Source organism: Schizophyllum commune, assembly GCF_000143185.2.
Source record: "Schizophyllum commune H4-8 unplaced genomic scaffold SCHCOscaffold_2, whole genome shotgun sequence".
In the NCBI taxonomy this organism is placed as follows: domain Eukaryota; kingdom Fungi; phylum Basidiomycota; class Agaricomycetes; order Agaricales; family Schizophyllaceae; genus Schizophyllum; species Schizophyllum commune.
Window position 1 is genome coordinate 1,652,519 of NW_026089539.1, and position 21,723 is coordinate 1,674,241.

Consider the following 21,723-nt stretch of genomic DNA (forward strand, 5'->3'; position numbering starts at 1 on the left):
TCATTTTACCTTGTTGACGGTAAAAGAGGTACGGTTGCTTGAGCCTGCGCGCGCTGAGAAGCTGTCGAGGAGACTCTTTTAGAACGAGTGGCATTTGCGCCGCTGCTAGCGGGCTATATTCAGCGATTCGCAGCCAAATCTGGCCGTCTGGTAAATACACGGCGACCTCAAAGGTCCTCAACATCCAGACTCGTGTCCGCGTATAAGTACGGCGGATGCATTGCCGCCATTCAGGGTGTAGCAACCATCACTTTCCTCTCAGGACCGTTTGCTTCAAGTTGCCAGTGGGCACAAATATGTTGTAAGGTCGTGACCCCACTCAACTCACAAACACCTCATGTTGCAGCCAGTGGTGCGCAGGAGCCTCGAGTGCAGATACTGTCATACGCTGGCCCTTACGTCGACGTACTCCTGCAAGTTTCGGCGAGATACAAGGATGAAAGCAGCACAATAATACATTTCTCGCATACCATTGTCTCGAATACTGGTTGGTATGCACTGTTGAAGTGTGCTGGTAGCATCGAGACTACTACACAATGGTATGCGCGACAAATTGGAAGGAATAGATACTATTCAAAGGAGCGTGCGGTTATAGCGAGTCTAACATAAACTACCAAGAATCTGTAGAGTTCCGTGTGTGCACAAACCCCAGACTGAGACCGAGCTCAGTCCACCCGCTTGTCCCCGTCGTTCCCTCCGCCAGCCCACTTCTCCATCATGATCATCGGCTTCGACTTGAGAAGTGCCGCCTTCTCCAGACCAGAATTGACGCCGCTCTTCGCCTTCTTCGTGTCGAGGCCCATACCGTGCCAGTACTTTCGGAAGCCGGGGCCATCGTAGAAGACGGCGTCCTTGACCGATACAAGTCGCGGCCACGATACGTAGCAGATGCCGTGGACGAAGATAAAGGTCATCGCGACCAAGAACCACGTGAACCAGAGGAGGAAGTAGTACAACAAGGAATAGTCTACGAGTAGATGAGCGGTAGTTTTCTGAGAGATTGGACCGACGCACCTGATGTCCGCGGGAGAGTCAATCCCGCACAGATCATGAAGAACGAGAATCCTGCAACGGCGGGCATCTGAAAGAAGGTTAGACAGACGTCAGTAGCATAGCTAAAGATACGCACCGAGCGCGTCACCACGTCTCTTCTATCCGTGACAAGGAACATGGCGCTAGACGGATTCTGTCGCGGCACATACACACCCGTCATGAGGTCGAAAGCGTCCTAGAAGGTAGATGTAGGTAAGCATAGGGTGCCATGTAGCAATCCGGGGCTGCCTACCTGACGAGGGCCATCAAGGAAGTTGTTCTTGACGTAGCGCAGCACGCTCTTCACGCCATCTTCAACAGCACCTTTCCTGGTCCTCTTGTTCGTGCGAGTGAAGTCACTCTTGAGCGCACCACTACCTCCATATGCGCGTGCAATCTGGTCTCCATGGTCTGCCCACATATTGCGGAAAACTGCCGAGAGCGCCTCATTGTCGTCAACGCCTGTGCGTGGTGAGCACATCACGGGTAAAGACGCAATGACTGAGGAGGAAACTACCTTCGCCCTTGACAAGACCGCCGATGTTGTAGAGCTGCTTTTGTAGCACGTACTTTGCTAATGCGGCCTGCACGACATTCGTCCTGTCCAAGTTGTCCATGCAGTTGGTTCGCAACACGCCATTTTGCAGTCTTTCGGGTACGGGCGACTTCGACGGAGGGATGTGGAAGAATCTAGTGCTTAATTAGACAGGCTACAGCTTGGACGGCAGCTAGCTTACCCAACGCGTTCGATGTCGTCCTTGATGCGGTCAATCAAGACACTTATACGATCCCAGCGCATGTTTTTGCACTCGTTGTGGAAGTCGAAGTACTCGTAGCGGACGTTAGGCAGGGTCGCCGACACCTATACATCGTTCAGACGCTGGCGCGCTCGTTGCAATTTTGGCATACCTCGGCCATAGCCTTGTCGTACGCCTCCTTGATCGGCCCCTCATGGCCTTTGTGGTTGACGAGGTTGATCAAGTCAAGGCTGCCCGTTGGAGTGCCGTCTGTATGCGGCGAGTAGAGCTTGAGTTGCTCATCGAGATGCGCACGCAGGACGCCCATCTGGACGAAGATGAGATATTTGGCCGAATGGCGCGCAACCGCCTGTGCTGACCGTCTCTTCCAATTGCATCACAACGAGGTCTGGCTTGTACCTCAGCGTGTTGATCTCTGCCCAGAAGAGTGGGATAGACCCTCGTATTTGTACGAAGGACAGCTTCGCGTACGTCGGGTCGCTGAACGGGTCTTCGCAGCGTCAGCGTGTGCAAGATGTATACTAATGAAGCCTCCAACTCACCACGCCATCCGTCATCAAAGTCGTGGGCGCCGATAAAGGGTGAGCCCGGGATGCCCCCCTCTTGTTCGTTCTTGGCCAGGAGGATTTGTTCCGACTCGACGAAGTTCGCGACATGTCCCTCGCTGTCGATACCGCGACGGAAGTATCGCGTACCAGCACGGTAGCGTGACCGTCTAGAAATCAAGGCGAGGTATGACTTCCGCGGCAAGCTCGACAGAGGAATTTCGTGGATAGAGACGGCTGTGACGGCGTCAAGACCGGAGCGAGACGCGTGTGCGTCTACTTACTGCCATAGAGAATAGGAAGCACATAAGAGCCGACCTAGGTAATTTGAACGACCAGGACCACAGTTCTGAGATGTAGACCTACATTGGCGCCGCTCTCGATGAGCTTTGAAGCGGGGAACTTGTTCCAGAAGAAGCGGTCATCCGCCTGTACGAACCTTGAGCTTGGATGTATATAGTTGCGACAATCATCTTACCACTTCATACAAGGCGCTGTGGGCACGTTGTTCTCGCGTCTCCCATTGCGCCTGTAGGCGTGTGGTGATGTCACACGTGTAGCTGGCCCAGAAGACGCCGTTCGAGAGGTGGGATTTGACGAGAGCTTGCAGGTGAGCCTCAACCGGGTGTACTTGATTGTTGTTGGTGAGGTCGGGGGACATGAGGGGGTTGATGGGGATGAGCTCGAAGTCATGGAGGCGATACACCTTGTGGCCGAGGAGGGGTGCGGGGTACAGTGTGCGACCAGTGGCAATGATCAGGTATTCTGCTGTTATACGAGAGGTGTCAGTGGACATGGGCGGGTTATAACGCGACACGTACACTGGGAGAGGGAGATAATCCCGTAAATGGCGTGCACGGTCTTGGGATGTCTTCGCGCCGTGCGGGGAATCTGAGCTGCGGGCTCTATGCGAGGGTCAGAGCAGCCTCGGCGGGGCGGAATGGCACCCACGCTCGAACGCGACTTGGCCCGTGGCGCGGGTAATGGTGAGCGAGTCGCGCCCATGGTCTGGGATGAATGTGAACGCTTCATTTGTTATGTAGCTACGAATTGTCAGCCAAGGCGTCCTCAACGTCCGTCAATGTACCCACAGCGTCAGCTTGTCGTAGACGGGCCTCATTGTGACGGACGGCGGGCGCGGCGAGGAGTGCGCGCGGACAAATACAAGATCAACCCAGTTCGGCGATCGCGCAGCCGCTTCTTGCACGCGTCCAGCCATGAAGCTGACGCCCGAACTCCTCGCTCAGGCCTCATCCCACCTCAATCCATGCAAAGAGCGTCAGCTCGACCTTCGAGGTGCGCCGGCTTGCCCTCAACTTACGTCCTGGCCTGACGTCGTTCAGGGTGCAAAATCCCTGCCATCGAAAACCTCGGTGTCACGAAGGACCAGCACGACGCGATAGATTTTACAGATAACCAGATCCTCTCCCTGTCCAACTTCCCCCTCTTGAAGCGACTTTGCTCGCTGTATCTCGCGAATAATGTCATCAGCAGCATATCCCCCTCCCTTCACCTCTCTACCCCCAACCTCACCACTCTCGTCCTTACAAACAACGCCATCCAGAACTTGGGCGATCTTGAGCCGCTGGCACAATGCTCAAAACTGGTGTATCTGTCTTTGATGGGGAATCCGGTTGCGGAGAAGAAGTATTATCGCGAGTGGTTGATCTGGAGAAACAAAAACCTGCGGGTGTTGGACTACCAACGCGTACGCGACAAAGTGCGTAAACGACCTCAAGTACTATACCTCTGCGTTGACTAGGGATCCCCAGGAGCGTGAAGCTGCCAAGAAGTTGTTCTTGACTCCTCAGGGTACACCAACCAGCCTCGCCGAATCCTTGCAAGCAGCCGTATCCGCACACGGGAAGCCTATCCCCACAGCGGAGGAGCCAAGAGCAGGACCGGCGGCAGGCTCGAAGTTCCAGGCAGGACGCCTGATGAGCAAGGAGGAGCAGGAGCGGGTGAAGAAGGCGATCGCGGAGGCGAAGAGCGTCGAGGAGATTCGGCGATTGGAGAGGAGTCTGCGCGAAGGCTACCTCCCCGAGATGGAGAGCGTCGGCGCATGATGACCCCCTCCGCTCTCTTCATCTCTTTTCGCGACGTCAGAGAAAGGGGCCGTTCCGGATGTCGATGTTGTATGCGAATTGGACAACTCGACGCATGTATCATTCATACTCTCATATTCTGCTGTATCATCTTACTTACTTTCACGAAAGCGAATATCTATATTCGCGAAAAAGCTCCCCTGGAGATTGAACGATATACATGTGAACCGACAACGATCGACTCGAAAGCAATTCGGTCGCGCTCGTGTCCAAATCATGAATGGGTTTCTTCTCAAAAAGCACTCTGTGTTTCTCTTCTGGTTCGGTCTGAATATTGCAGCGACTAGCTTGTGCCTTGTGCCTTCCGCTCATATGCGTATTCCCGCCGGCGAATTTCGAGACAAAACCTTCCATATAGGGAATTATCCCAGTTCGGGAAGGTCGCGTGCGGCGTCCGGATCAGCGGTCCAGCCCGCCTCGCTCACATGACCGTTTCTCATTATTGTCGTTCGCCAGTCAGCTTGCTCCTTACCGTCTTCATCCCCTTGCCGCCAGGGCATCCTCCCGCCGAAGCGCTGTCTGCATCGCAGCATCCGTCGCGTTACCATGTCCTCGGCAACTCTGACCGGCGTCGCACTGTTGCAGAACGCGCGCAAAGCGGACTGCTCGAGCACGATCGTAGACGCGCGCTTCCGCTTGGCGAGCAGTGCAACCTCGTCCAATGGGATGAGGGAGCTCGTAGCAGCGCTCTGCCTGACGCATGCGGACGACAAGTCCCCTGATCTGGAAGGGTTCTTCGTCGTGCGCGCAGAGGTGTGTAGTGAAATGAGGAAGGAATGCTCAGTGGGATTGACGCGTGAGAACACAGGTCAGAACTGCTGACATGACTGACCTGCCATTCCCTCCCACGCCTGGTGCTAATTATCACTTAGTGGGCGAACTAATGCAGGTAAGCGTGTCGTTGTTCATCCCATCTTGATTTCGTTTGCTCACATATGGGCGGCCAGGTCATGCCATTCCAGAGGGGTGGCTTCATGACCCAGGACGACGCCAGACCACGTTTGTTCGCTACTGGAAGCCCTTCCAACATCAATCTGGACGAACTATATTTCTCTTTCGTACCCTCTCCTCATGCTTCCTCCGCGTTACCCCTCGTTCAAGTCTTCACAACTGTTAGCAACCGCCAGCGACGGAGGGATACTCTGCTTCCCCTGCTTAGAGACTCATGCTACGTCGACGTCGAAGGCTTCATCTCCAGCATTCAAGAGGATGAGAACTTCGGCAACCTCACTCGCCTCGACTTGGAGTTCGTACGTGCAACGAAAAGTTCGGCAGCTCCTGTGGTTGCTCTTCGCACGACACGTAAGTGGAGGTCTTCCAAACCATTTGCATCGTTGTGACGCCCGTCCAAAGAAGCCAATTGGTCCGCTTGCTACTCCGCACAAGCAGCCAGGAAGGGTGTTATGTGCTGTGCTCCATTGCGCCCGGCGCAACCTGTCGTGGCGGGCAGGAAGCGTAAGCTGGCTTCAGATTAAACATATACTGCATTTTGATCCTCTCATTGGGCCTCATTCTTCCGCATCTTGCTTCTTGGGACACTCTACGAATACCCTGCGCCACCACAATCCTAATCCGACAATCTTGTTTCTTGGGCCATCGCATGCATTACCACATACTGCCAACCTGTACATCATCGCTATCACTATCTCTTGACTATGCGCTATGCTTTCTGTCTGCAATATATATTGTGGTTCTATTCGACCTTTCATCAACCTGGAGGACCGAACTTCCAAGTGATTCCAATCCGTTCAAGGACGCGCTCTTTGTCCTCCTTTAGTCATTCCTGATCATGACATGGCGTCCCCTGCCGATACGTCCGGCGCCTTCGGAACGAGCTACACGACGTTTGCCGATCCGCACAGGGCCCGCCTCTTGTCTACTCCCACCTCGATTGCGCTCTTCGTATATAAGACGTTCAGCGTCTGAAGCGGCTCCGACCGCGTTCCCCTGTAACTTGTACTCTTCACCCCGCATTCTGTGACGCATCGCATACGACGAGACCACCATCATGCTCTCGCATTATGGCTCAGTCGATCTAAGGAAGCTCGGCGCCTGGGGACCCGTCACTGCGACGCTGGACTGGTGCGAGGTGCGACGCATGCCCCCTCCCCCCTCCTGCCTTACTAACACCCAATCTCCTCCCCCAAGCCGAACCACATGTTCTCCCACTACATCGCCGAGGTCGCCAACTCCTTCTCCAACTTCTATACGATCTTCCTCGCCGTCTACGGCGCGTCAATAGCAATCCGCGAGCGCCTACCCCACCGTTTCTTGATCGGGTACTGTGTACGTCCCCCTTCCCCGCGTATGACGCGTGGGCGCTTAATTATCCCTTCCCCGCAGGGTGTCGCCATGGTGGGCATTGGCAGCTTCATCTTCCACTCTACGTTGCTTTGGGAGGCTCAGCTTGCCGATGAGCTCCCGATGATCTACGTTGCGTCTTACAGTGTCTGGTCCTTGGGCGATGACCAGCATGGCTTCAACGCCAACACGCCCCGCATACGATTGCAATCTCTTGCACTTGTAGCTTTTGACGTGCTGTTCACCTGGGGCTAGTGAGTTGATTGATCCTCCCCCTCCCCGTCGCGTTATCTAACATATGTTCCTAGCTACCTTTATCGCAATCCCGTCTACCATCAAGTAGTTTTCGCAACACTCATGATCATCGTCGGCTACCGCACTGCGTACCTGCTTTACTGGTCGCCGCGCTCACCGCAAATACCTGACAAGAAGAAGAAAGTCATCACGAGAATATATCTGACTGGCGTGCTGCAGTTTCTCTTCGGTTTCTTCGTCTGGAACCTGGATAACATATTTTGTGGCACCCTTACGAAGTGGAAATTCAACATCGGATGGCCCTTAGCCTTCTTGTTAGAAGGTAAGGCAAAGTCATGGCTCGGACATGGATATCTGGCTAACATCCGCTTCAGGTCATTCATGGTGGCATGTCTTCACTGTGAGTACAGCGCGTCCTGAGCAAGGCATGAGCTGACAACGCATTCAGGCCCTCGGCACGTACTATATGTTCGTGGGGGTCATGCGTAAGTCTCCCTTCGACTCAAGCTATATCCTCGCCTTGACGACGCCTCCTAGTTATCGCCTTGGGTATCAAGGATGACCACCGCAATTACATTCTGACTCGCAAGCTCGGCTTGCCGATGGTTGTACGCGCCCCTGCACGACAAGACTGATAGAGGTATTGTTGTACTATACTGAGTTGGGATTACAGTCGTATACGCGCAATAGATGCACTGGCAATTACAACGCGTAGGGATTTCGTCGCGTACGTGTGGTAAGGTAATGCAGATGGTAAAGACAGTCCGAAAACCTATATTGGCTCCCCAACGGACCACTTCTGATAATCGACGACGGCGACACCGTCCTCTGCACCGTCCGATAGTCCCTTCAGCTCCGCCCACTTCTGTAATGCCTGCCCGACAGGGAGCCCGGAGAGGTCTCCACCGATCATGAATGGTTGGTTGTAAAGCGCAGTCTCCTGGCCCTCGCCCCGTAGACTTGTCGTCTCGAAGCCGACAATTTGGCGCGCAACGGCGAGCTCGAGGCCCTCCAGGTCCTTCACGAAGGCCTCGTCAGCGAGAAGCTGCGCAAGCTTTGGTGACTTCAGTGCAAGAAGTGCCAATGAGCCTATCCGGCCTTGAGACTTGTCGCTGATGGAACCATGGAGGTAGGAGGCGAGGCGCATTCCGAGGTGGGTCTCCTTCGGTGCTGGGTTGTGTACAGCGGCAGCGACGCGGCGCAGTGTGATATTTTCTCCCGTCTTCGTGATGACTTCACGGATAGCCTGCGCGACAGTCTGTGTCGCCTGTGCGTTTGGGTTCGAGGGGGAGAGGATGGGGGCTTCCTGGAGAATGTCGATCGAGCATGGACGGATGAGGCTGCCGCCCTCCTCTCCGTTGGGCTCAGTAATGAAGGCAGCCGTGTGCGCAATGTCCGAGGCAAGCTTGCCAAAGAGGGGGTTGCGTCCGACGAAATCCGTCTCGCAGTTGAGCTCGATCATTGCCCCCCGCACCCCACCGCCAACGCCTGCGCCTCCCCCGCGCGACAGGATAGAGACGGAGACCAGTCCGTTTGACGCCTCGCGGTCGGCAACTTTGGCGGCCTTCTTAGCTCCGGAAACCTCGAGGTCCTTCGCGAGCCATTCGAGGGCGCCGTCCACATCGTTGCCGGCAGCGGCGAGCGCTTCACGGGCCTTCGAGATCGAGACCTCCGTACGCTTGCGAAGCTCAGCGACAAGCTGTAATGACGGCTTGCCCGGCGCAGTTGAGTAGCGCCGGAAAGCAACGGGCGTCTGGGAACGGAGGGCGCTAAGCATCGTGGACGTCGTCGGCGGCGGTGGGGAGAGCAAAAGTTCTGAGCGGGCCGGACTCCGTTCTGCACCGACGCGACGCGCGCGGTCACGCGTGACGATCGGCGCGCTAATTCCGGAAAAGGAAGGCATTATGGTTTTTGTGCTTCCGCGCCATCATGGAGTTCGCCGTGCCGTCCACCGTCCCGCAGGATCTGCAGCTCATTCAGGATATCGTGGGGGACATGCCAGAGGCCAAGGCCGCAGACTCTGCTCCTGTAGCCAAAGCCGAACATCAGGAAGACTCCATCGAAAGCTCAGGAAGCGAGGACGAGGGAGAGAAGGCAGAGAAGTCGGTCGTAGCAGAACCCAAACCAGATGCGTATGTGAACCATTCGTGCAGCGATTACGGACGCTTACCGTACGCATGCAGTCCTGACGACTCGACATCTGACTCTGACAGCGACTCGGACTCGGACACATCGTCTGAAGATGACGCGCAGATCCGAGTGCCCATCAAGGTGGAACCGAACGACGATGATGAGCTCGACGAAGAGGGGGGACCTACCGCTGGCCCTGGAAGCTATCTCACCACCAAAAACGAAGTCGTTGAAGCCGACATCTTGATCCCCTCCATCTCTGCGGTCGAGCCAGATGAACAACTTGAGAAGGTCGGCCAGATCATGAACGTACTGGAGGATGTCGCCATAGTCAGGGGAATCCCTGGAGGCCCCTTCTCGGGCGTCGATCGTGCCCTCGACGCCGACACGCTACTCGTCTTCGAAGATAGGTCTGTATTCGGTCATGTACGTACGGTCTCTCATTCAAGCCTTGCGCGAATGCTAAGCTTTCCTGCAGGTCTACGAGACGTTTGGACCGACCGCACTGCCTATGTATCAAGTCAAGTTCAACAGCAAATATCCCCTCGACCCCGAACGCGTGCGCGTGGATCGTGAAGTCTTCCACGTACCGCAACGCAGTCGCTTCATCTCCATCAGCCAAATCAAGGCCTACAAGGGCAGCGATGCCAGCAACATGCACGATGAGGAACCTGGTGAAGACGAAGTAGAGTTCTCGGATGACGAGGCGGAGGCAGCGTTCAAAGCTGCGAAGAAGAAGAAGCGGTAGGTCGGTCTTCAGCCCTGCATGAGCATGATATCTAACACCCTGTGTAGTCGTGCTTCTTCAAGGGACCCTTCCGTTGGTCCTTCACGTTATGGGACGCCGTCGTCCCGCATGGGTACGCCCGCACCTTCCATGATTCGCGACCAGGACTTAGCCGATGACGCGACATGGGGCGAACCTCTGTACACCGATCCGTACGAAGACGCTCGGGCGTCGACTTCCCGGACTGCGTCCCTCTCCTACGACGACGCGTATGCCGACTACGTACCCGCTCAGGCCGAAGAAGTTTCACGGCCTTCCGCCAGTCCCGCGCCGTCATCGTCTGGCCGCAGCGAAGCAGACGCGCTCAGGCCAGCGTATATGCCGCGACGGGGGCGCGGGCGGGGCAGAGGGGCAGGCGGGCCGCCCTCAGCTGTGCGGGGCGGGTGGTCAGGAGCGCAACAAGCGTACAGCGCCCACGACTCGCTTCAAGGTGGCTATTCCAACCCAGCTGCCTTCACACCAGGCATGGCAGGAGCGTATGCCAACGGATGGAATCCAGCTGCCTCTCCGATGCAACAGTCAGCTATGCACGCTCAGCCCATGCAAGGGCAGGCAATGTATGGGGCACCGTTCGTTCAGCCGCACATCAATCCTATGTTCTTCGCTGGAATGGGTGCTGGCTTGCCGCCTCAGCCATTCCCTCAACAAAATAATGGATACGCCTATAACGCGGCCGGCGGCGCTTACAACGGTGGCTTCAACCAGGGTCAGGCGTCGTATGGCGCGTTCGGACAACATCAACAGCAGCAACCACAGCAACAAAACCCTCCACAAAACTGGGCAGATCAATGGTCGGTCCCAATGAATGGGACGCCGCAGGGGGGTGGCGGTCAATCCTGATTCTGATTCCTGAACGTCGTCATGTCTTCTTGGCCATGTTCTTAGCACACGCCTTCACTAGGCTTCCGTCTTCCTGTCTACCCTCGTCGTCATCCTCAATATCACTTCTTTGGATGACCTTTCCATCAATGACACGGCTGCTCAGGCTGGCGCTTGAAATCGGAGTCTAGCGGGCAAGACATGGGGGGATTAGAGCGCGTCTGCCTAGGATTTTACACGAAAATTACAGAAAAAGCAATGTTTTTTCACGAAAATCCTGGAGGAAGCACAATGATATCCACGATGATCTCATAGGTATTCGGAGAATATCTTAGCGGCGAGGTCAGCGCTGAGCATGCTCTATAGCGTCTCGTATCCTTTATGCGCCCCCGAAGCGTGGTGGGATGGGTCCACACAGAGGCCGCTCACCTCCCTGAGTAATCTGGAGGACAAGAGCGCGTTTCTCGTTGCGGGGCGCGAGCGGGAGAGACCCACCGTGGGTCTTGATGTCATTTCGAGGTGGAAATTCTTTGGGGCCTTCGAAAGATTTGACGCGTTCTCAAAGATTTTATGGACAATCCTACTCGACATTGAATTTGAAATAGGGCCTAAAAATCCTAGGCAGACGCGCTCTATTGGCTGGAGGTACCATCGCGGCGCAATCCACTCGCTTGGAGTTAGCGCCGTTGCGATGCTGCATTCATTCCCCAGCCACTGTTGAGATGCCCGCAAACACCGAAGTTACGTGGGTCAAGGCGCACACGATGCGTGGCGCGTCCGCTTGTTCAGAAGGCAAATGTGCCGTAAGCTGTCTCTTCAGCGCGACGATGCTGATCTTCCATGGCCCAATCAGCTGGGATCCCTGGGAAGCTCGCCAGTTTTCAATTGATGGGTTAGGTCTCATGCGTCCCGGGGTCCGCTCTGAATACAACTTTCTCATGTGCAGGGTGTCGGCAGTGGGCGCTCGCTGCCCACCCCTAATGCAGATATATAAAGCTCGTGATCTGCGATGAGTGACTGGTTCCCCTTCCCCTTCGTCGCTTTCGCTCGCTTACATTCCCGCGCGGGGGACAGTCGAAGAACTCGTAAACCCGGTGTCTACAAGTCCTTCAATATGTCGACGCCGAATCCGGCTGAGGTCGCGTACGTATCATCCTCCTGTCCCTCTGCAGCAGGGGAACGCTCACGCCGATCGCTAGCCATGGGCCCATGATCTTGGGGACGTTCTTCAATATTCTGCTGTACGGAATCTCGATCACGCAGACGTGCGTCCTCGCCCAGCTTCGTCCCTCTCCCTTCTCATCCAGCTCAGGTACATTTACTGGAATACCTACAAGAACAAGTACGTCTCTTTGCCAAGCCTCTGTCCGCTGACACTCATGCGTGCCACAGGGACCCCCGCTTCATCCGGTTCTTTGTGAGCATTCCAGCATGCCTTTTGAGCAGGCTATTCAACTTGTCGTATAGGTCTTGTTCCTATTCGTCGGGGACACCTTGCACACAGCGTTCACGATGGCGTACATGTACATAAGTCTCATCAAGCATTTCGGTATGTCGGCCGCCCTCCAGCGCTTGGCCACCGCTCACGCGTCGTCGCAGGCGACGCGAATTACCTCGCTACTGCGACTTGGGTATTTTCGACGGGTGAGTGATTCTCTTCTCAGATCGAAGGCTTCGTCTGATTGGAACTTTCACCGCAGACCCCGCGCTCACGGGCATCATCGGTGGCTCCGTCCAGATGTTCTTCGCGTACGCACCTGCATTCTCACTTCGATGACTTCGCTCAACTGCTTCCTCACCCTTCAGCTGGCGCGTGAAGCTCGTACGCCCGGGTCGCTCGCTCAAATCGACTTGCCACTGACGCGTTCCCCTCAGCTCACCGGGAACATTATCGTTGCTTTGATCATCGCCGTCTTGTCCGTTGCGACGATTCGTGCGTCATGAGTAATCATCCCGAATACCCACCACTCACAATTTCACAGTCTGTGGTATCGCCACGTCTATCGGATGCGGGATCGTCATGTACTTCGTCGAGTTCCAGAAGTTCTCCGTCGTGGTCATTATTTGTGCGTCTATCGCGAAGTGCTGCTCGCTCTCAACGTTTGACGAGTGTACAGGGCTTGTGGGATCGTCCGTGTCGGATATTCTCATCACTGGAAGCCTGGTGTTCCACCTTGTAAGTCTATGCGTTGACTATGTTTCACGGGTATTCATCGCATACCGCAGCGCAATCACAAAACCGGCTTCAAGTCTACGGATACGCGTGTAGACAAAATCATTCGCCGTACGTACCTTGTTGCGCTTCGGTGACCTCCCTTGCTAAGACTCGATTGCAGTGACTGTGCAGACCGGTAAGCTTCTTTACTGCATCAAGTGCTATAGGGACTAAAGCGAACTTTGAAGGCATGATTACCTGCATCTGGGCGTGAGTGGTTTCATCATGTCCTCCTTCGACGTCCGTCTGACCCTCATATAGGTTTGCTGATCTGCTCGTGTACCTGCTGGACCCTGTACCATGGTAAGGGCTTCCTTTGAGGCGTTTCCGCACATGCAACTGACGTTTTCGTCTGCAGGCATCTCCTTCTCAACTTCCCGCTCTCCAAGCTGTACACGAACTCGCTCATGTCCAGCTTGAATAGCCGGAGAGGATGGAACTACAGCGAGAGCAGGAACGACACCTCCCAGCCCGTTTCAACCGGAGAGCGTGCGCGCAGGGTATGTTACGAGGACATAGTGTCTGACATGCTGCTAAATGCAATTCCAGGACGTCGTCAATCTCAGCGCTTCGAGGCCGGAGGTAAATCCCTTGCCCTCTTCGAAGCTCGTCAGGAGGTTGACGAGAATTAGGTCTTCGTCCAGGTCGAGTCGCACGAGATGGTCGACCAGACGGACACGAAGCGCGGCGAAGATTGGCAGTACGATTCACAGCACAAGCATAGCCCGGCTATCGCATAGATTTCCTTTCGTTTACCCTGTTCATTTTTATAACTGGCATACAGACTGCTGTCCATCCGTGTTAATCCGCGTTGTAATTTCAGAGGTCAAGGTTAGAGATCGCGTTTTTTGTGCTCGAGATCATCGGAAAGCGCTTGAGTACCAGATGTTGCCGGAGCAGAGCTGGTATGTAGGGCACAGGCAGTTGTGGGCGCTTGGCGGCAATTGCCGAGGATATGCTTTCCGTATCTAGGCATTCTTGTTCTTGAGCACTTATCGTCCTGTGCAAGGGCAGGTCACAATCGTGCTGTCCCGAAGTCTGGTAGCGTATTATACGTTACAATTTGAGAGCCTCGCGCCTTGGCTAAATGGCCTCCTGTGCCAATATGATGGTCGACGATCGTCCTTGCGACCTCCCCGAGTCGTCGCAAGCCCCAGAGGATCGTCAGGGTGAACCGAATCCGTACGAATGGAACGACAAGGCACACCGCGAGGCCACCGTCGTGGCAATGATTGAGATGGGCATTTCAAGCGCAGCCAGTCACATCCTATGTGTGGGTTGCCCGTAGGCCTGTAGTGTGCCGATAAATTATGGATGGCTAGAGTACATGATGATGGTACAGGTGCGAGAGAGCAAGCAACAAAGGCCCAGAAATGTCTATGACGTGCCATTTACACCTCCTGGCTGGCGTCCTCCTTCTTGCCCTTGCCGCTCTTTGATGGGAGGAGCTCGGCCTGGATGTGGGGGACGACACCACCCTGCGAGATAACGACGTCGCCGAGAAGCTTGTTCAACCTGCGACACGGTTAGAGACAGAAGAACGGGATGTGAGGGGCGCACGCACTCTTCGTCGTTCCGGATGGCGAGCTGCAAGTGACGGGGAACGATACGCTGCTTCTTGTTGTCGCGCGCTGCGTTGCCTGCCAACTCCAAGATCTCAGCAGCCAAATACTCAAGGACAGCCGCGAGGTAGACTGGGACGCCGGTCAGATCGAAAAACGCGTGTCGAGAGGCTCAGCCACTCACCAGGCGCGCCGGCGCCAACACGTTGGGCGTAGTTGCCCTTCTTCAACAGACGGTGCACACGACCGACCGGGAACTGGAGACCTGAGGGGCGAGTTAGACACTGCTAAGTCACTTGCGTCGAAGCCACACACCAGCCTTGGACGAGCGGGACTGCGCCTTGCCAGAGTCGGCCGCGCCAGCCTTGCCACCAGCCTTGCCGCCCTTTCCGCCGACTTTGCCAGACATTGTGATGGGTGTTGTGGGGGTGGGTGGGTAAAGTCGAGAAAGTGGTTGTGTTGAGGGCGCGAGGGCGAGATGGACGTTGAGGAAAAGCAGCGATCGTCGCGGGCACCGGATATATATACCGCGGGACGATCACGTGCGTGCGCCAATCGACTTTTGTTGATGCGCATCAACAAAGGATCACGTCCGTGCGCAAACGAGGACAAACGCGTCGCGTCGGTATATAACCCGGCCGCCCGTCGTTTTCGTCTCTTCCCATCTTTGCCCCCAACCGCCACATCGCGTCCCCCACGCCCACCTACCCAACTTTAACCCTTCGCCATGGCCCCCAAGCCCGCATCGACTGCCGGAAAGGCACCCGCATCCACCGCGTCCAAGGCGCCAGCCAAGGCGGAGAAGGCGGCGAAGAAGACGGCGTCCAAGTCTGCACCGTCTGGGGGAGCTGACGGGGAGAAGAAGAAGCGCAAGAAGACGCGCAAGGAGACCTACTCTTCCTACATCTACAAGGGTGAGTGGCAGTGGCTGCGATAGCTGTTTCCCATCTGACGCGCCTGCAGTCCTTAAGCAGGTCCACCCCGACACGGGTATCTCGAACAAGGCGATGGCCATCCTGAACTCGTTTGTCAACGATATCTTTGAGCGGATCGCCACCGAGGCATCCAGTGCGTGTCCCCCTCTCCTCTCCCTCTGAACCAGTCGCTGACTCGCCCTCCAGAGCTCGCCGCGTACTCGAAGAAGTCGACGATCTCATCACGCGAAATCCAGACGTCTGTGCGGCTCATCCTCCCCGGTGAGCTCGCCAAGCACGCCATCTCTGAGGGCACCAAGTCGGTGACCAAGGTGCGTCACGCTCTTTCCCTCCCGACCCTGCGCCCTCTGACGATCTTGTGCAGTTCTCTTCGCAGGGTGCCAAGTAGTGGCATTTCCTTGGGATCTATCTTCCGGTCTTCTGTACATTAGCTGTATTGTATTCCTATCTTATTGCGCCTGCCACTGCTACGCCATGCTTTATATCCCTCATCCGAGTGCGACCCCCTCCGTCTCAGTCCCCTTCTCCCTCTGAACTCAGTGACGTTGCCGGTGCTTGCAGCTCACAGGACGAAGGCTGCGCACAGCACAATGAGTATCGTGGGAACTTACCAGTCCCTTGACCTTTACCTCATGCCTACATCCGCGTTTTTGCAACGCTCACGTCGGTGTACCGACGTTCGTAGGTGCGCGATCTCGCCTTACACTTTCGTCAGAAGATGTTGCTCAATAACATGCAGCGACCGTACGATCGGCCTACGAGCCTTCACTGAGTAATCGCACAATGCCTATCGCCGCTCTCCGCAATGCCCTGTCCTCCATCGCCCAATACCCCAGCTTCACCCAGGCTCAGAAGCTGAAGGCCTGTCGTGACATGGAAAAGGTTCTCAGACAACCTCGCGTCTTCCACGATCTCGCTCGGGACCCGGAAGCATTGGTGAAGGAATACAAGATTCGGCTCCCCGTCAATATGTTGTTGTTGCCTGGACCATTTCGCGACGCGCACATAACTCTGGCGCACACGAATCTCCTGCTTATCATGGCAGCAGACTCACCTGCGATCCTCGATATAATCATTCGCGCGTACCCGAGCACTTGGCGGTGGATCGTTTTCTTCCATCCTAGGTTCGGAAACACCATCCGCAACGCGATGGAGGATGTGCAGATTGTGGAACGGGCCATCACCTCCCTGGGCGTGTTCCCGCAAGGTCGCGAAGTCATACGCAGTATGCCAGACGGCTTCTATCTCCTCTTCGACATATGGATCAACCTCTTCGACTATGCGCCCCCGTCAGCCGTCACTAAAGAGTGGCCGGAGCTGGAAGAATGCGACCGGTCCCTTGGCACCATCATTCGCTCCTTCTTCGATGACATCCCCGGCAAACCAGCAGAGAAGCGAAACAATCTCGACGCTATCATGCTCATGGAGGCCGCGCTCGCTACGACGGATGGCAACATCCGCAAACTACACCGGAAGGCCCTAAACGACAGACTACGCCCTTTCATAGCTAGAAAGCCCATCCCTATCGAAGAGCTCGGACTCGCTCTCTCCTCGACCCAAGCTATCCTCACCGGTCTCAACATAAATCGGACTGCCCCACTGCCTCGCGATGTTGTCTACACCATCGTCGACGCCTGGAAGGCCATTTCCAATGGACCCTACACCAGCCTCGTCCGCAAAGCCAGCGAGCACTTCGCGACTATATTGGTAGAATTCTACGAGCGTGCGTCTGACGTGCGGCAGCTGGCTTGGGCTGTTCGGGCGGGCGCTGTACCTCTCATTCTGCAGCTCGTTCGGACGCGGGGGCCCAGGGACGATATCAACGGCCCTTTCCTGCTGCAATACTTGCGTGCGCATATGATCTACCGTAACTTTATGCGCGTCCTTCACCGATACGCGGGACCTATCATGATCCTTAGGAAGGACGACCCGGTGCCCGTGCGCGCGTGCATTACGGAGTACCAGGAGAACGTCAAGCGGCTTGATCAAGTCAAGGCATGGATGCAGTCGCTCTCCTGCCACAATCCGGAGGTGCGTAAGAGCAATCCAGCCGCTTCGTTATCTTCGAAGCTTACACTACTCAGTGTCCTTCAACCGGCTCGCCGTCAACCCTCAAGAAGTGCGCTGACTGTCGGTCAGTGTTCTACTGCTCCGAAGAGTGTCAAGCGCAGCACTGGAAAGCTGAACATCATCGGTCCTGTGGCGCCTCAGACTGTAAGCCATCTTACTCGAGTTCCCATGGCCCGCCTTGCTAACATTATCGTAGCCAAGCCTGAATACTTCACCCCAGCGGACTTCCAGTACACGACCGCCATCACCAAGAAGTACCTCATCAAGATGCGGAACACCATCCTCGCGCAGGTCGCCAGCGTCCAGAATGCACCTTCCTTCGACCCCGCCACCGAGGCCGTCATGGTTGTGCTCGACTTCGCCAGCCTGAACCTCGGCGGCAGCTTGGAGGTTCCCCAAGAGCCGGGGATTGGGGCGACGGCCATCGCTGCCAACTTCCGGAAGTTCAACGAGCGGGAGAGGAAAGTGGGCTTCCTGCAGGTCGTGCTTCCCGATGGCTCTGGGGTTGAGGAGGGCGTTGGAATTTATATGCGAACCGCGCCCTTTGACTTCGAGCGGTTCAAGGAGGGAGAGATGCCTTCCTTCTTGCTGTATACGCCGGCATTGTACCAACATCTCAAATAGCATCGTGATCGTTACGCAGCTAATCAAGGCGCTTACTACATACCCCATTGTCCCCGTACCTGCACGATCTGCAACCCGACCGTAGAAGGGTGTCAACGTACTTAATTTCTAGTCGCGCGTTGCTCGTACGGATACCAAACAGTGAAGACGAAAAGGGCTGCTCATTGGGAGGACCCGCACACGAATGCACCATATTCCGCGCAATATGCTCAGAAGACGTTCTCAGTAGCAGGAGGTAGCTTGTCCGCTGAGATTTTTGCCCGGAGGAACGATAGTCCAATCATGAACCTATTCCTTCTATTGCTTGAGAGCGATGCAGTCTATCTATACATTGGAAAGCAAGCCGTAATGTCGTGATGTGTATTTCTACTTTGCCTCTGCCTTGATTATATCGGCAGCTGAAGCGCGAGTTAGCACAACGCAGAGTAGAACATCGTCTGACTTACCCTTCTCGGCGACAGCGTAGACAGTAGAGAGAGGGTGAGCAGCGAAGTTGATGGGGAAGATGGAGAGGTCGACGCAGCGGATGTTCGAAGTCCCGTACACCTAGGAACGTGTGAGCACAAGCTCGTCACGCCAGGTATAGACCCTACCTTCAGCGAGGTGTCGACGCAGCCACCCTTCTCCCGCGGCAGCATAGACAAGCAACTGGAGGTATGATACGTCGTAGCGGAGTACTTCTTCAGCCAGTCTGCACAATGTTTAGCAATCGAGCCGCTGAGCAAACGACCGCGATACGCACCTCCAATCTCTTCGTCGGTCTGCTTCTCAGGGCCGGGGTTGACCTCAACCAACTTGCCATCCTTCTTGGCAAGCTTGCTTCTGAGCGGCTCGCTGTTCGCGACCTTGCGCGCCCAGCGGACCATGTCGATGAAGGTCTTGGTATCGATGTCGTGCTCCCAGTAGTGCGGGTCGTACTCGGGGTGTATCTTGGGGTCGTTCGTGGTGGAGTGCTGGGACGAATGTCAGCACTGTCGCTCACGAGTAATCGAACCATTACGCACAATTGTCCCGCGCGAGAATAGGTGGTTCGTAGCCAAGACCCACGACATGTACCGCTTGCCAGGCGCCGGAGGGTCTGGATGAAGTGTTAGCTCGAGAGCTCCAACGAATCGCAGAGCCTATCACTCACTCGGGAAGCTCAAGAACCCAGGGAACACGATGAACTCGCAGCAAGGCCCCTTGCGCTCCAGACGATCCAAGTGACGCTCGTACTGATCCTCGAGGGTCTTGTTGATCTTGCCTTCCTCCTTCAGCTGCTTGATGTATGCGCGGGCGTTGTCAAAGACCTCCGGCGCACGGTCGGACAGATCGTCAAGGGGCTTGAAGACGAAGGTCGTGAAGCCCATAGTGAGGACGCCCTTGCCCTGCGCACTGAAAAGATCGTTAGCAAGCAAGATGGATAGTAGACAAAGGCAAACACACAAGAGCTCCTTGTGACGCGAGGCCTGTACCTCATCACGGAGGAGGTCGAACGTCTCGTCGGGCTCATTCTCGTCAAGTTCTGTCTCTTTGTCAGATAACTGACGCGTGTGCACAGCGAAAAATGCATACCGAAAGTGATGCCCGTGTACAGGTGCTCCTGGACATTCTCACCCACCCCCTCCAGGTCGACCTTAAGCGGAACGCCGATCTTCCGCAACACATCTCGACGTCCAATACCCGACAATTCAACTAAAAACAGGTCAGACTCACGCCACTACCCAACCTCTCTTCGCTTACGGAGTTGCGGGGACTTCAGTGCGCTTGACGAAAGGCTCAGCGACGGCGGGCGATACGCGAGGACAGGGACACATACCCTGCGGCGAGGATCACCTCCTTCTTCGCCCTCACGAGATACTTCCTATGGAAATTCTCGGGATCGCCGTGGGCAAATTCAACTGCCGTCGCGGTGACTACGCCTCCCTTCGGGTTAGTGGTGACGATCTTGGTGGCGTATGCGGTGAGGAGCACGGTCAGGTTGGGACGGTCCTTGTTGGGGTAGAAGTACTCGTTCGCGGCATACGAACGGTGGTTCTTGGCGGGGTCGAGCGCATTCGGGCCGAGATACATGCCCGACGTGTCGCCATTGCTCTGCAAGGGCGGGTCAGCATGTGGCAGTCAGCTGTTGTTACGAACGACTCACCGGGTTCCTCGAGGGCTCGATACCGAGTCTACGGTACGTCTGCGAGGGCGAGGTGAGACACGCGCTTGGATACCTTTAAACGCGTTGTTACGCACCTCGGCAACCTTGATATCAATGTCTGATAGCGTAGCCGGATGGGCAACCTTGATAGGTCCTATAGCATTGGAGTCAGCGACGATGAGTCTTACTAGCGTCGTCTACTTACCGTTGCCGAACCCTGACGCCCACAACTGCTTGTAGTGGTCGCCGCGCTTGAACAGCTCCTGATCGGAAAGCTTGGAGGGGATGAACGTCGAAGCCTTCTCGTAGTACTTCTCAAGCTCGTCCCAATTCCAGCCAGCGTTGCCAAGGACCTCCCAGTCGTCGATATCTTGCCTCGGCGGCTTCGTCCAGCAGGAGAAGTTGATGGCGGAGCTGCCACCAAGGCCTTTGCCACGGTTCCACGCGGTGACATTGTTCCCACCGTACTTTTGAGGGACCTACCAGACGATGACACGGATCAGCATCAGAATTGAGCAGTTGCAAGATCAGAACATATGATGATGGACGGATCGGCGGGAACGTGCAACGCATAGTGATGAAAGGGAGGGTGGCCATAGCTGTGGATAACGGCTAAATGGGAACGGACGTACAGTCTTGAAGCCCCAGTCGTACTTATCCTGGCCAAAGTGAGACGCGTAAAGCGCGGTCTGCAGGATGTTGGGGTCGTCGACATGGTCTTGGCCCGCCTCCAGGACGAGAATAGACTTGTTCGAATCCTCGCTCAAGCGTGTGGCGACCGTAAGACCGGCGGTCTATAGCGCGTTAGTCATGTCTTCTCTTCATGTTCTGCATCTATCGGGGCTTACCCCGCCGCCTTAGGAAGCGTGTTAGTCTATGGCTAGTGAATAGGCAACACGAACGTACCAATGATGACATAGTCAAAGGACTTGTCGGCAACCTGATCGAGCTCGACGATGGGCATGTTGGGAGTTCTTGGAGGATAGAGAAGGGCCTTGCGAGGAGGCTACTCACCTCTTATATAGTCCGTTTCGTTGAGGGGTGGGGGGCCAATCACCGTGAGCTCCCTGTGATCACTTCGCGATGGGAGAAGCACAGGGTTCGGTGCCTCGGGTCTACCTTTTTCTGTCATCTGTTGGACATGCGCAGACACGCCGGACCGCGTAGACAATGCGAAGACCGGGGTGGATTCTGTTCCGCGACGATTCAGGAGGGGATGGAATACAAAGCGGCTCAATCATTGAATAGGGCACTCTCTGATGCTTCCATCAGAGTGGCAGCTGCGTTTCTATTGCGTGCCCCTCTTTGACAGCAACAATGTCGACGGGCGGGAGAGGTCGCCGAGATCGAGACGCCACCGCTGGGCGAGTGGTGGGCTGGCGATGGTCGTTAGGGCATAGACTGGTACAGATTTCCGATTCCGAGGGGTAGATGTTGCGGCCTTCCCAGAGACCGAGGGG

General features: G+C 55.7%; 12 protein-coding genes across 12 annotated transcripts; 7 read left to right on the forward strand and 5 right to left on the reverse strand.

Annotated features, from left to right (window-relative positions):
- Window positions 1–442: 442 nt before the first annotated feature.
- On the reverse strand, window positions 443–3,490 carry SCHCODRAFT_02610747 (uncharacterized protein). The gene is made up of 15 exons (XM_050344442.1): window positions 3,427–3,490; window positions 3,287–3,378; window positions 3,157–3,240; window positions 2,814–3,103; window positions 2,702–2,764; window positions 2,620–2,653; window positions 2,333–2,572; window positions 2,150–2,280; window positions 1,942–2,097; window positions 1,770–1,894; window positions 1,550–1,722; window positions 1,286–1,494; window positions 1,130–1,228; window positions 1,015–1,081; window positions 443–967 (listed from the first exon to the last, which is right to left on the reverse strand). The coding sequence occupies exons 1-15, from the start codon at window positions 3,453–3,455 to the stop codon at window positions 666–668; spliced, it is 2,094 nt and encodes a 697-aa protein (XP_050202204.1). The 5' UTR covers window positions 3,456–3,490; the 3' UTR covers window positions 443–665.
- SCHCODRAFT_02610750 (L domain-like protein) lies at window positions 3,427–4,629 on the forward strand. The gene is made up of 3 exons (XM_003038712.2): window positions 3,427–3,631; window positions 3,679–4,055; window positions 4,108–4,629. Exons 1-3 carry the CDS (start codon window positions 3,553–3,555, stop codon window positions 4,399–4,401), a joined length of 750 nt encoding a protein of 249 aa, XP_003038758.1. The 5' UTR covers window positions 3,427–3,552; the 3' UTR covers window positions 4,402–4,629.
- Window positions 4,630–4,924: 295 nt separating this feature from the next.
- Window positions 4,925–6,148, forward strand: SCHCODRAFT_02610755 (uncharacterized protein). The gene is made up of 4 exons (XM_003038711.3): window positions 4,925–5,193; window positions 5,249–5,329; window positions 5,388–5,742; window positions 5,794–6,148. Exons 1-4 carry the CDS (start codon window positions 4,987–4,989, stop codon window positions 5,913–5,915), a joined length of 765 nt encoding a protein of 254 aa, XP_003038757.1. The 5' UTR covers window positions 4,925–4,986; the 3' UTR covers window positions 5,916–6,148.
- A 161-nt stretch (window positions 6,149–6,309) lies between these two features.
- On the forward strand, window positions 6,310–8,091 carry SCHCODRAFT_02610756 (alkaline phytoceramidase). Its single transcript, XM_003038710.2, has 7 exons — window positions 6,310–6,529; window positions 6,589–6,726; window positions 6,784–6,995; window positions 7,050–7,318; window positions 7,371–7,396; window positions 7,445–7,481; window positions 7,534–8,091. The coding sequence occupies exons 1-7, from the start codon at window positions 6,449–6,451 to the stop codon at window positions 7,629–7,631; spliced, it is 861 nt and encodes a 286-aa protein (XP_003038756.1). The 5' UTR covers window positions 6,310–6,448; the 3' UTR covers window positions 7,632–8,091.
- SCHCODRAFT_02610759 (uncharacterized protein) lies at window positions 7,562–9,128 on the reverse strand. Its single transcript, XM_003037374.2, has one exon. The coding sequence runs from the start codon at window positions 8,897–8,899 to the stop codon at window positions 7,769–7,771; it is 1,131 nt and encodes a 376-aa protein (XP_003037420.2). The 5' UTR covers window positions 8,900–9,128; the 3' UTR covers window positions 7,562–7,768.
- SCHCODRAFT_02610760 (NAF1-domain-containing protein) lies at window positions 8,884–10,987 on the forward strand. The gene is made up of 4 exons (XM_050344443.1): window positions 8,884–8,961; window positions 9,167–9,552; window positions 9,605–9,870; window positions 9,922–10,987. The coding sequence occupies exons 1-4, from the start codon at window positions 8,901–8,903 to the stop codon at window positions 10,751–10,753; spliced, it is 1,545 nt and encodes a 514-aa protein (XP_050202205.1). The 5' UTR covers window positions 8,884–8,900; the 3' UTR covers window positions 10,754–10,987.
- Window positions 10,988–11,397: 410 nt separating this feature from the next.
- Window positions 11,398–11,733, reverse strand: SCHCODRAFT_02610761 (uncharacterized protein). The gene has a single exon (XM_050344444.1). The coding sequence runs from the start codon at window positions 11,670–11,672 to the stop codon at window positions 11,433–11,435; it is 240 nt and encodes a 79-aa protein (XP_050202206.1). The 5' UTR covers window positions 11,673–11,733; the 3' UTR covers window positions 11,398–11,432.
- A 24-nt stretch (window positions 11,734–11,757) lies between these two features.
- Window positions 11,758–13,752, forward strand: SCHCODRAFT_02610764 (uncharacterized protein). Its single transcript, XM_003038708.3, has 18 exons — window positions 11,758–11,875; window positions 11,932–11,997; window positions 12,045–12,074; window positions 12,125–12,149; window positions 12,200–12,281; window positions 12,332–12,376; window positions 12,433–12,481; window positions 12,539–12,554; window positions 12,608–12,665; window positions 12,715–12,798; window positions 12,850–12,908; window positions 12,959–13,016; window positions 13,069–13,083; window positions 13,136–13,157; window positions 13,209–13,250; window positions 13,306–13,447; window positions 13,497–13,529; window positions 13,580–13,752. The coding sequence occupies exons 1-18, from the start codon at window positions 11,847–11,849 to the stop codon at window positions 13,685–13,687; spliced, it is 963 nt and encodes a 320-aa protein (XP_003038754.1). The 5' UTR covers window positions 11,758–11,846; the 3' UTR covers window positions 13,688–13,752.
- Window positions 13,753–13,957: 205 nt separating this feature from the next.
- Window positions 13,958–14,944, reverse strand: SCHCODRAFT_02610765 (histone H2A). Its single transcript, XM_003037373.2, has 4 exons — window positions 14,825–14,944; window positions 14,694–14,774; window positions 14,512–14,641; window positions 13,958–14,462 (listed from the first exon to the last, which is right to left on the reverse strand). The coding sequence occupies exons 1-4, from the start codon at window positions 14,916–14,918 to the stop codon at window positions 14,339–14,341; spliced, it is 429 nt and encodes a 142-aa protein (XP_003037419.1). The 5' UTR covers window positions 14,919–14,944; the 3' UTR covers window positions 13,958–14,338.
- Window positions 14,945–15,105: 161 nt separating this feature from the next.
- On the forward strand, window positions 15,106–16,078 carry SCHCODRAFT_02565537 (histone-fold-containing protein). Its single transcript, XM_003038707.2, has 4 exons — window positions 15,106–15,423; window positions 15,473–15,577; window positions 15,631–15,755; window positions 15,809–16,078. Exons 1-4 carry the CDS (start codon window positions 15,237–15,239, stop codon window positions 15,830–15,832), a joined length of 441 nt encoding a protein of 146 aa, XP_003038753.1. The 5' UTR covers window positions 15,106–15,236; the 3' UTR covers window positions 15,833–16,078.
- SCHCODRAFT_02744285 (uncharacterized protein) lies at window positions 16,058–18,348 on the forward strand. The gene is made up of 4 exons (XM_003038706.2): window positions 16,058–16,129; window positions 16,184–17,475; window positions 17,529–17,658; window positions 17,711–18,348. Exons 2-4 carry the CDS (start codon window positions 16,228–16,230, stop codon window positions 18,136–18,138), a joined length of 1,806 nt encoding a protein of 601 aa, XP_003038752.2. The 5' UTR covers window positions 16,058–16,129; window positions 16,184–16,227; the 3' UTR covers window positions 18,139–18,348.
- A 65-nt stretch (window positions 18,349–18,413) lies between these two features.
- On the reverse strand, window positions 18,414–21,257 carry SCHCODRAFT_02610771 (alcohol oxidase). Its single transcript, XM_003037372.2, has 16 exons — window positions 21,170–21,257; window positions 21,112–21,119; window positions 20,896–21,057; window positions 20,469–20,742; window positions 20,359–20,417; window positions 20,264–20,302; window positions 19,937–20,211; window positions 19,861–19,883; window positions 19,693–19,812; window positions 19,564–19,642; window positions 19,271–19,512; window positions 19,143–19,216; window positions 18,881–19,091; window positions 18,732–18,829; window positions 18,585–18,684; window positions 18,414–18,536 (listed from the first exon to the last, which is right to left on the reverse strand). Exons 1-16 carry the CDS (start codon window positions 21,225–21,227, stop codon window positions 18,505–18,507), a joined length of 1,854 nt encoding a protein of 617 aa, XP_003037418.1. The 5' UTR covers window positions 21,228–21,257; the 3' UTR covers window positions 18,414–18,504.
- Window positions 21,258–21,723: the final 466 nt, after the last annotated feature.

Excerpts from the sequence above, each read along its gene's own strand:
- SCHCODRAFT_02610765 (XM_003037373.2), bottom strand. The coding sequence starts at position 14,918 with ATGTCTGGCAAAGTCGGCGGAAAGGGCGGCAAGGCTGGTGGCAAGGCT. Across the intron at positions 14,775-14,824 it reads GTCCCGCTCGTCCAAGGCTG|GTCTCCAGTTCCCGGTCGGT; the intron begins GTGTGTGGCTTC and ends CTCGCCCCTCAG. Across the intron at positions 14,642-14,693 it reads TGTTGGCGCCGGCGCGCCTG|TCTACCTCGCGGCTGTCCTT; the intron begins GTGAGTGGCTGA and ends CCGGCGTCCCAG.
- SCHCODRAFT_02610761 (XM_050344444.1), bottom strand. The coding sequence starts at position 11,672 with ATGAGAAAGTTGTATTCAGAGCGGACCCCGGGACGCATGAGACCTAAC.
- SCHCODRAFT_02744285 (XM_003038706.2), top strand. The coding sequence starts at position 16,228 with ATGCCTATCGCCGCTCTCCGCAATGCCCTGTCCTCCATCGCCCAATAC. Across the intron at positions 17,476-17,528 it reads TCTCCTGCCACAATCCGGAG|TGTCCTTCAACCGGCTCGCC; the intron begins GTGCGTAAGAGC and ends TACACTACTCAG. Across the intron at positions 17,659-17,710 it reads GTCCTGTGGCGCCTCAGACT|CCAAGCCTGAATACTTCACC; the intron begins GTAAGCCATCTT and ends ACATTATCGTAG.
- SCHCODRAFT_02610755 (XM_003038711.3), top strand. The coding sequence starts at position 4,987 with ATGTCCTCGGCAACTCTGACCGGCGTCGCACTGTTGCAGAACGCGCGC. Across the intron at positions 5,330-5,387 it reads TAGTGGGCGAACTAATGCAG|GTCATGCCATTCCAGAGGGG; the intron begins GTAAGCGTGTCG and ends ATGGGCGGCCAG. Across the intron at positions 5,743-5,793 it reads GGTTGCTCTTCGCACGACAC|AAGCCAATTGGTCCGCTTGC; the intron begins GTAAGTGGAGGT and ends GCCCGTCCAAAG.
- SCHCODRAFT_02565537 (XM_003038707.2), top strand. The coding sequence starts at position 15,237 with ATGGCCCCCAAGCCCGCATCGACTGCCGGAAAGGCACCCGCATCCACC. Across the intron at positions 15,578-15,630 it reads GATCGCCACCGAGGCATCCA|AGCTCGCCGCGTACTCGAAG; the intron begins GTGCGTGTCCCC and ends CTCGCCCTCCAG. Across the intron at positions 15,756-15,808 it reads GCACCAAGTCGGTGACCAAG|TTCTCTTCGCAGGGTGCCAA; the intron begins GTGCGTCACGCT and ends GATCTTGTGCAG.
- SCHCODRAFT_02610747 (XM_050344442.1), bottom strand. The coding sequence starts at position 3,455 with ATGAGGCCCGTCTACGACAAGCTGACGCT. Across the intron at positions 2,573-2,619 it reads GCTTCCTATTCTCTATGGCA|CCGTCTCTATCCACGAAATT; the intron begins GTAAGTAGACGC and ends ACGCCGTCACAG. Across the intron at positions 1,723-1,769 it reads GACGACATCGAACGCGTTGG|ATTCTTCCACATCCCTCCGT; the intron begins GTAAGCTAGCTG and ends ATTAAGCACTAG.
- SCHCODRAFT_02610756 (XM_003038710.2), top strand. The coding sequence starts at position 6,449 with ATGCTCTCGCATTATGGCTCAGTCGATCTAAGGAAGCTCGGCGCCTGG. Across the intron at positions 6,727-6,783 it reads GTTTCTTGATCGGGTACTGT|GGTGTCGCCATGGTGGGCAT; the intron begins GTACGTCCCCCT and ends CCTTCCCCGCAG. Across the intron at positions 7,482-7,533 it reads TATGTTCGTGGGGGTCATGC|TTATCGCCTTGGGTATCAAG; the intron begins GTAAGTCTCCCT and ends GACGCCTCCTAG.
- SCHCODRAFT_02610760 (XM_050344443.1), top strand. The coding sequence starts at position 8,901 with ATGGTTTTTGTGCTTCCGCGCCATCATGGAGTTCGCCGTGCCGTCCAC. Across the intron at positions 8,962-9,166 it reads CGTCCACCGTCCCGCAGGAT|CGTACGCATGCAGTCCTGAC; the intron begins CTGCAGCTCATT and ends ACGGACGCTTAC. Across the intron at positions 9,871-9,921 it reads GCTGCGAAGAAGAAGAAGCG|TCGTGCTTCTTCAAGGGACC; the intron begins GTAGGTCGGTCT and ends CACCCTGTGTAG.
- SCHCODRAFT_02610764 (XM_003038708.3), top strand. The coding sequence starts at position 11,847 with ATGTCGACGCCGAATCCGGCTGAGGTCGC. Across the intron at positions 11,876-11,931 it reads CCGAATCCGGCTGAGGTCGC|CCATGGGCCCATGATCTTGG; the intron begins GTACGTATCATC and ends GCCGATCGCTAG. Across the intron at positions 13,251-13,305 it reads CTGCTGGACCCTGTACCATG|GCATCTCCTTCTCAACTTCC; the intron begins GTAAGGGCTTCC and ends TTTCGTCTGCAG.
- SCHCODRAFT_02610750 (XM_003038712.2), top strand. The coding sequence starts at position 3,553 with ATGAAGCTGACGCCCGAACTCCTCGCTCAGGCCTCATCCCACCTCAAT. Across the intron at positions 3,632-3,678 it reads GCGTCAGCTCGACCTTCGAG|GGTGCAAAATCCCTGCCATC; the intron begins GTGCGCCGGCTT and ends GACGTCGTTCAG. Across the intron at positions 4,056-4,107 it reads ACCAACGCGTACGCGACAAA|GAGCGTGAAGCTGCCAAGAA; the intron begins GTGCGTAAACGA and ends AGGGATCCCCAG.
- SCHCODRAFT_02610771 (XM_003037372.2), bottom strand. The coding sequence starts at position 21,227 with ATGCCCATCGTCGAGCTCGATCAGGTTGCCGACAAGTCCTTTGACTAT. Across the intron at positions 20,743-20,895 it reads ACGACTGGGGCTTCAAGACT|GTCCCTCAAAAGTACGGTGG; the intron begins GTACGTCCGTTC and ends ATCGTCTGGTAG. Across the intron at positions 20,303-20,358 it reads TTGATATCAAGGTTGCCGAG|ACGTACCGTAGACTCGGTAT; the intron begins GTGCGTAACAAC and ends TCGCCCTCGCAG.
- SCHCODRAFT_02610759 (XM_003037374.2), bottom strand. The coding sequence starts at position 8,899 with ATGCCTTCCTTTTCCGGAATTAGCGCGCCGATCGTCACGCGTGACCGC.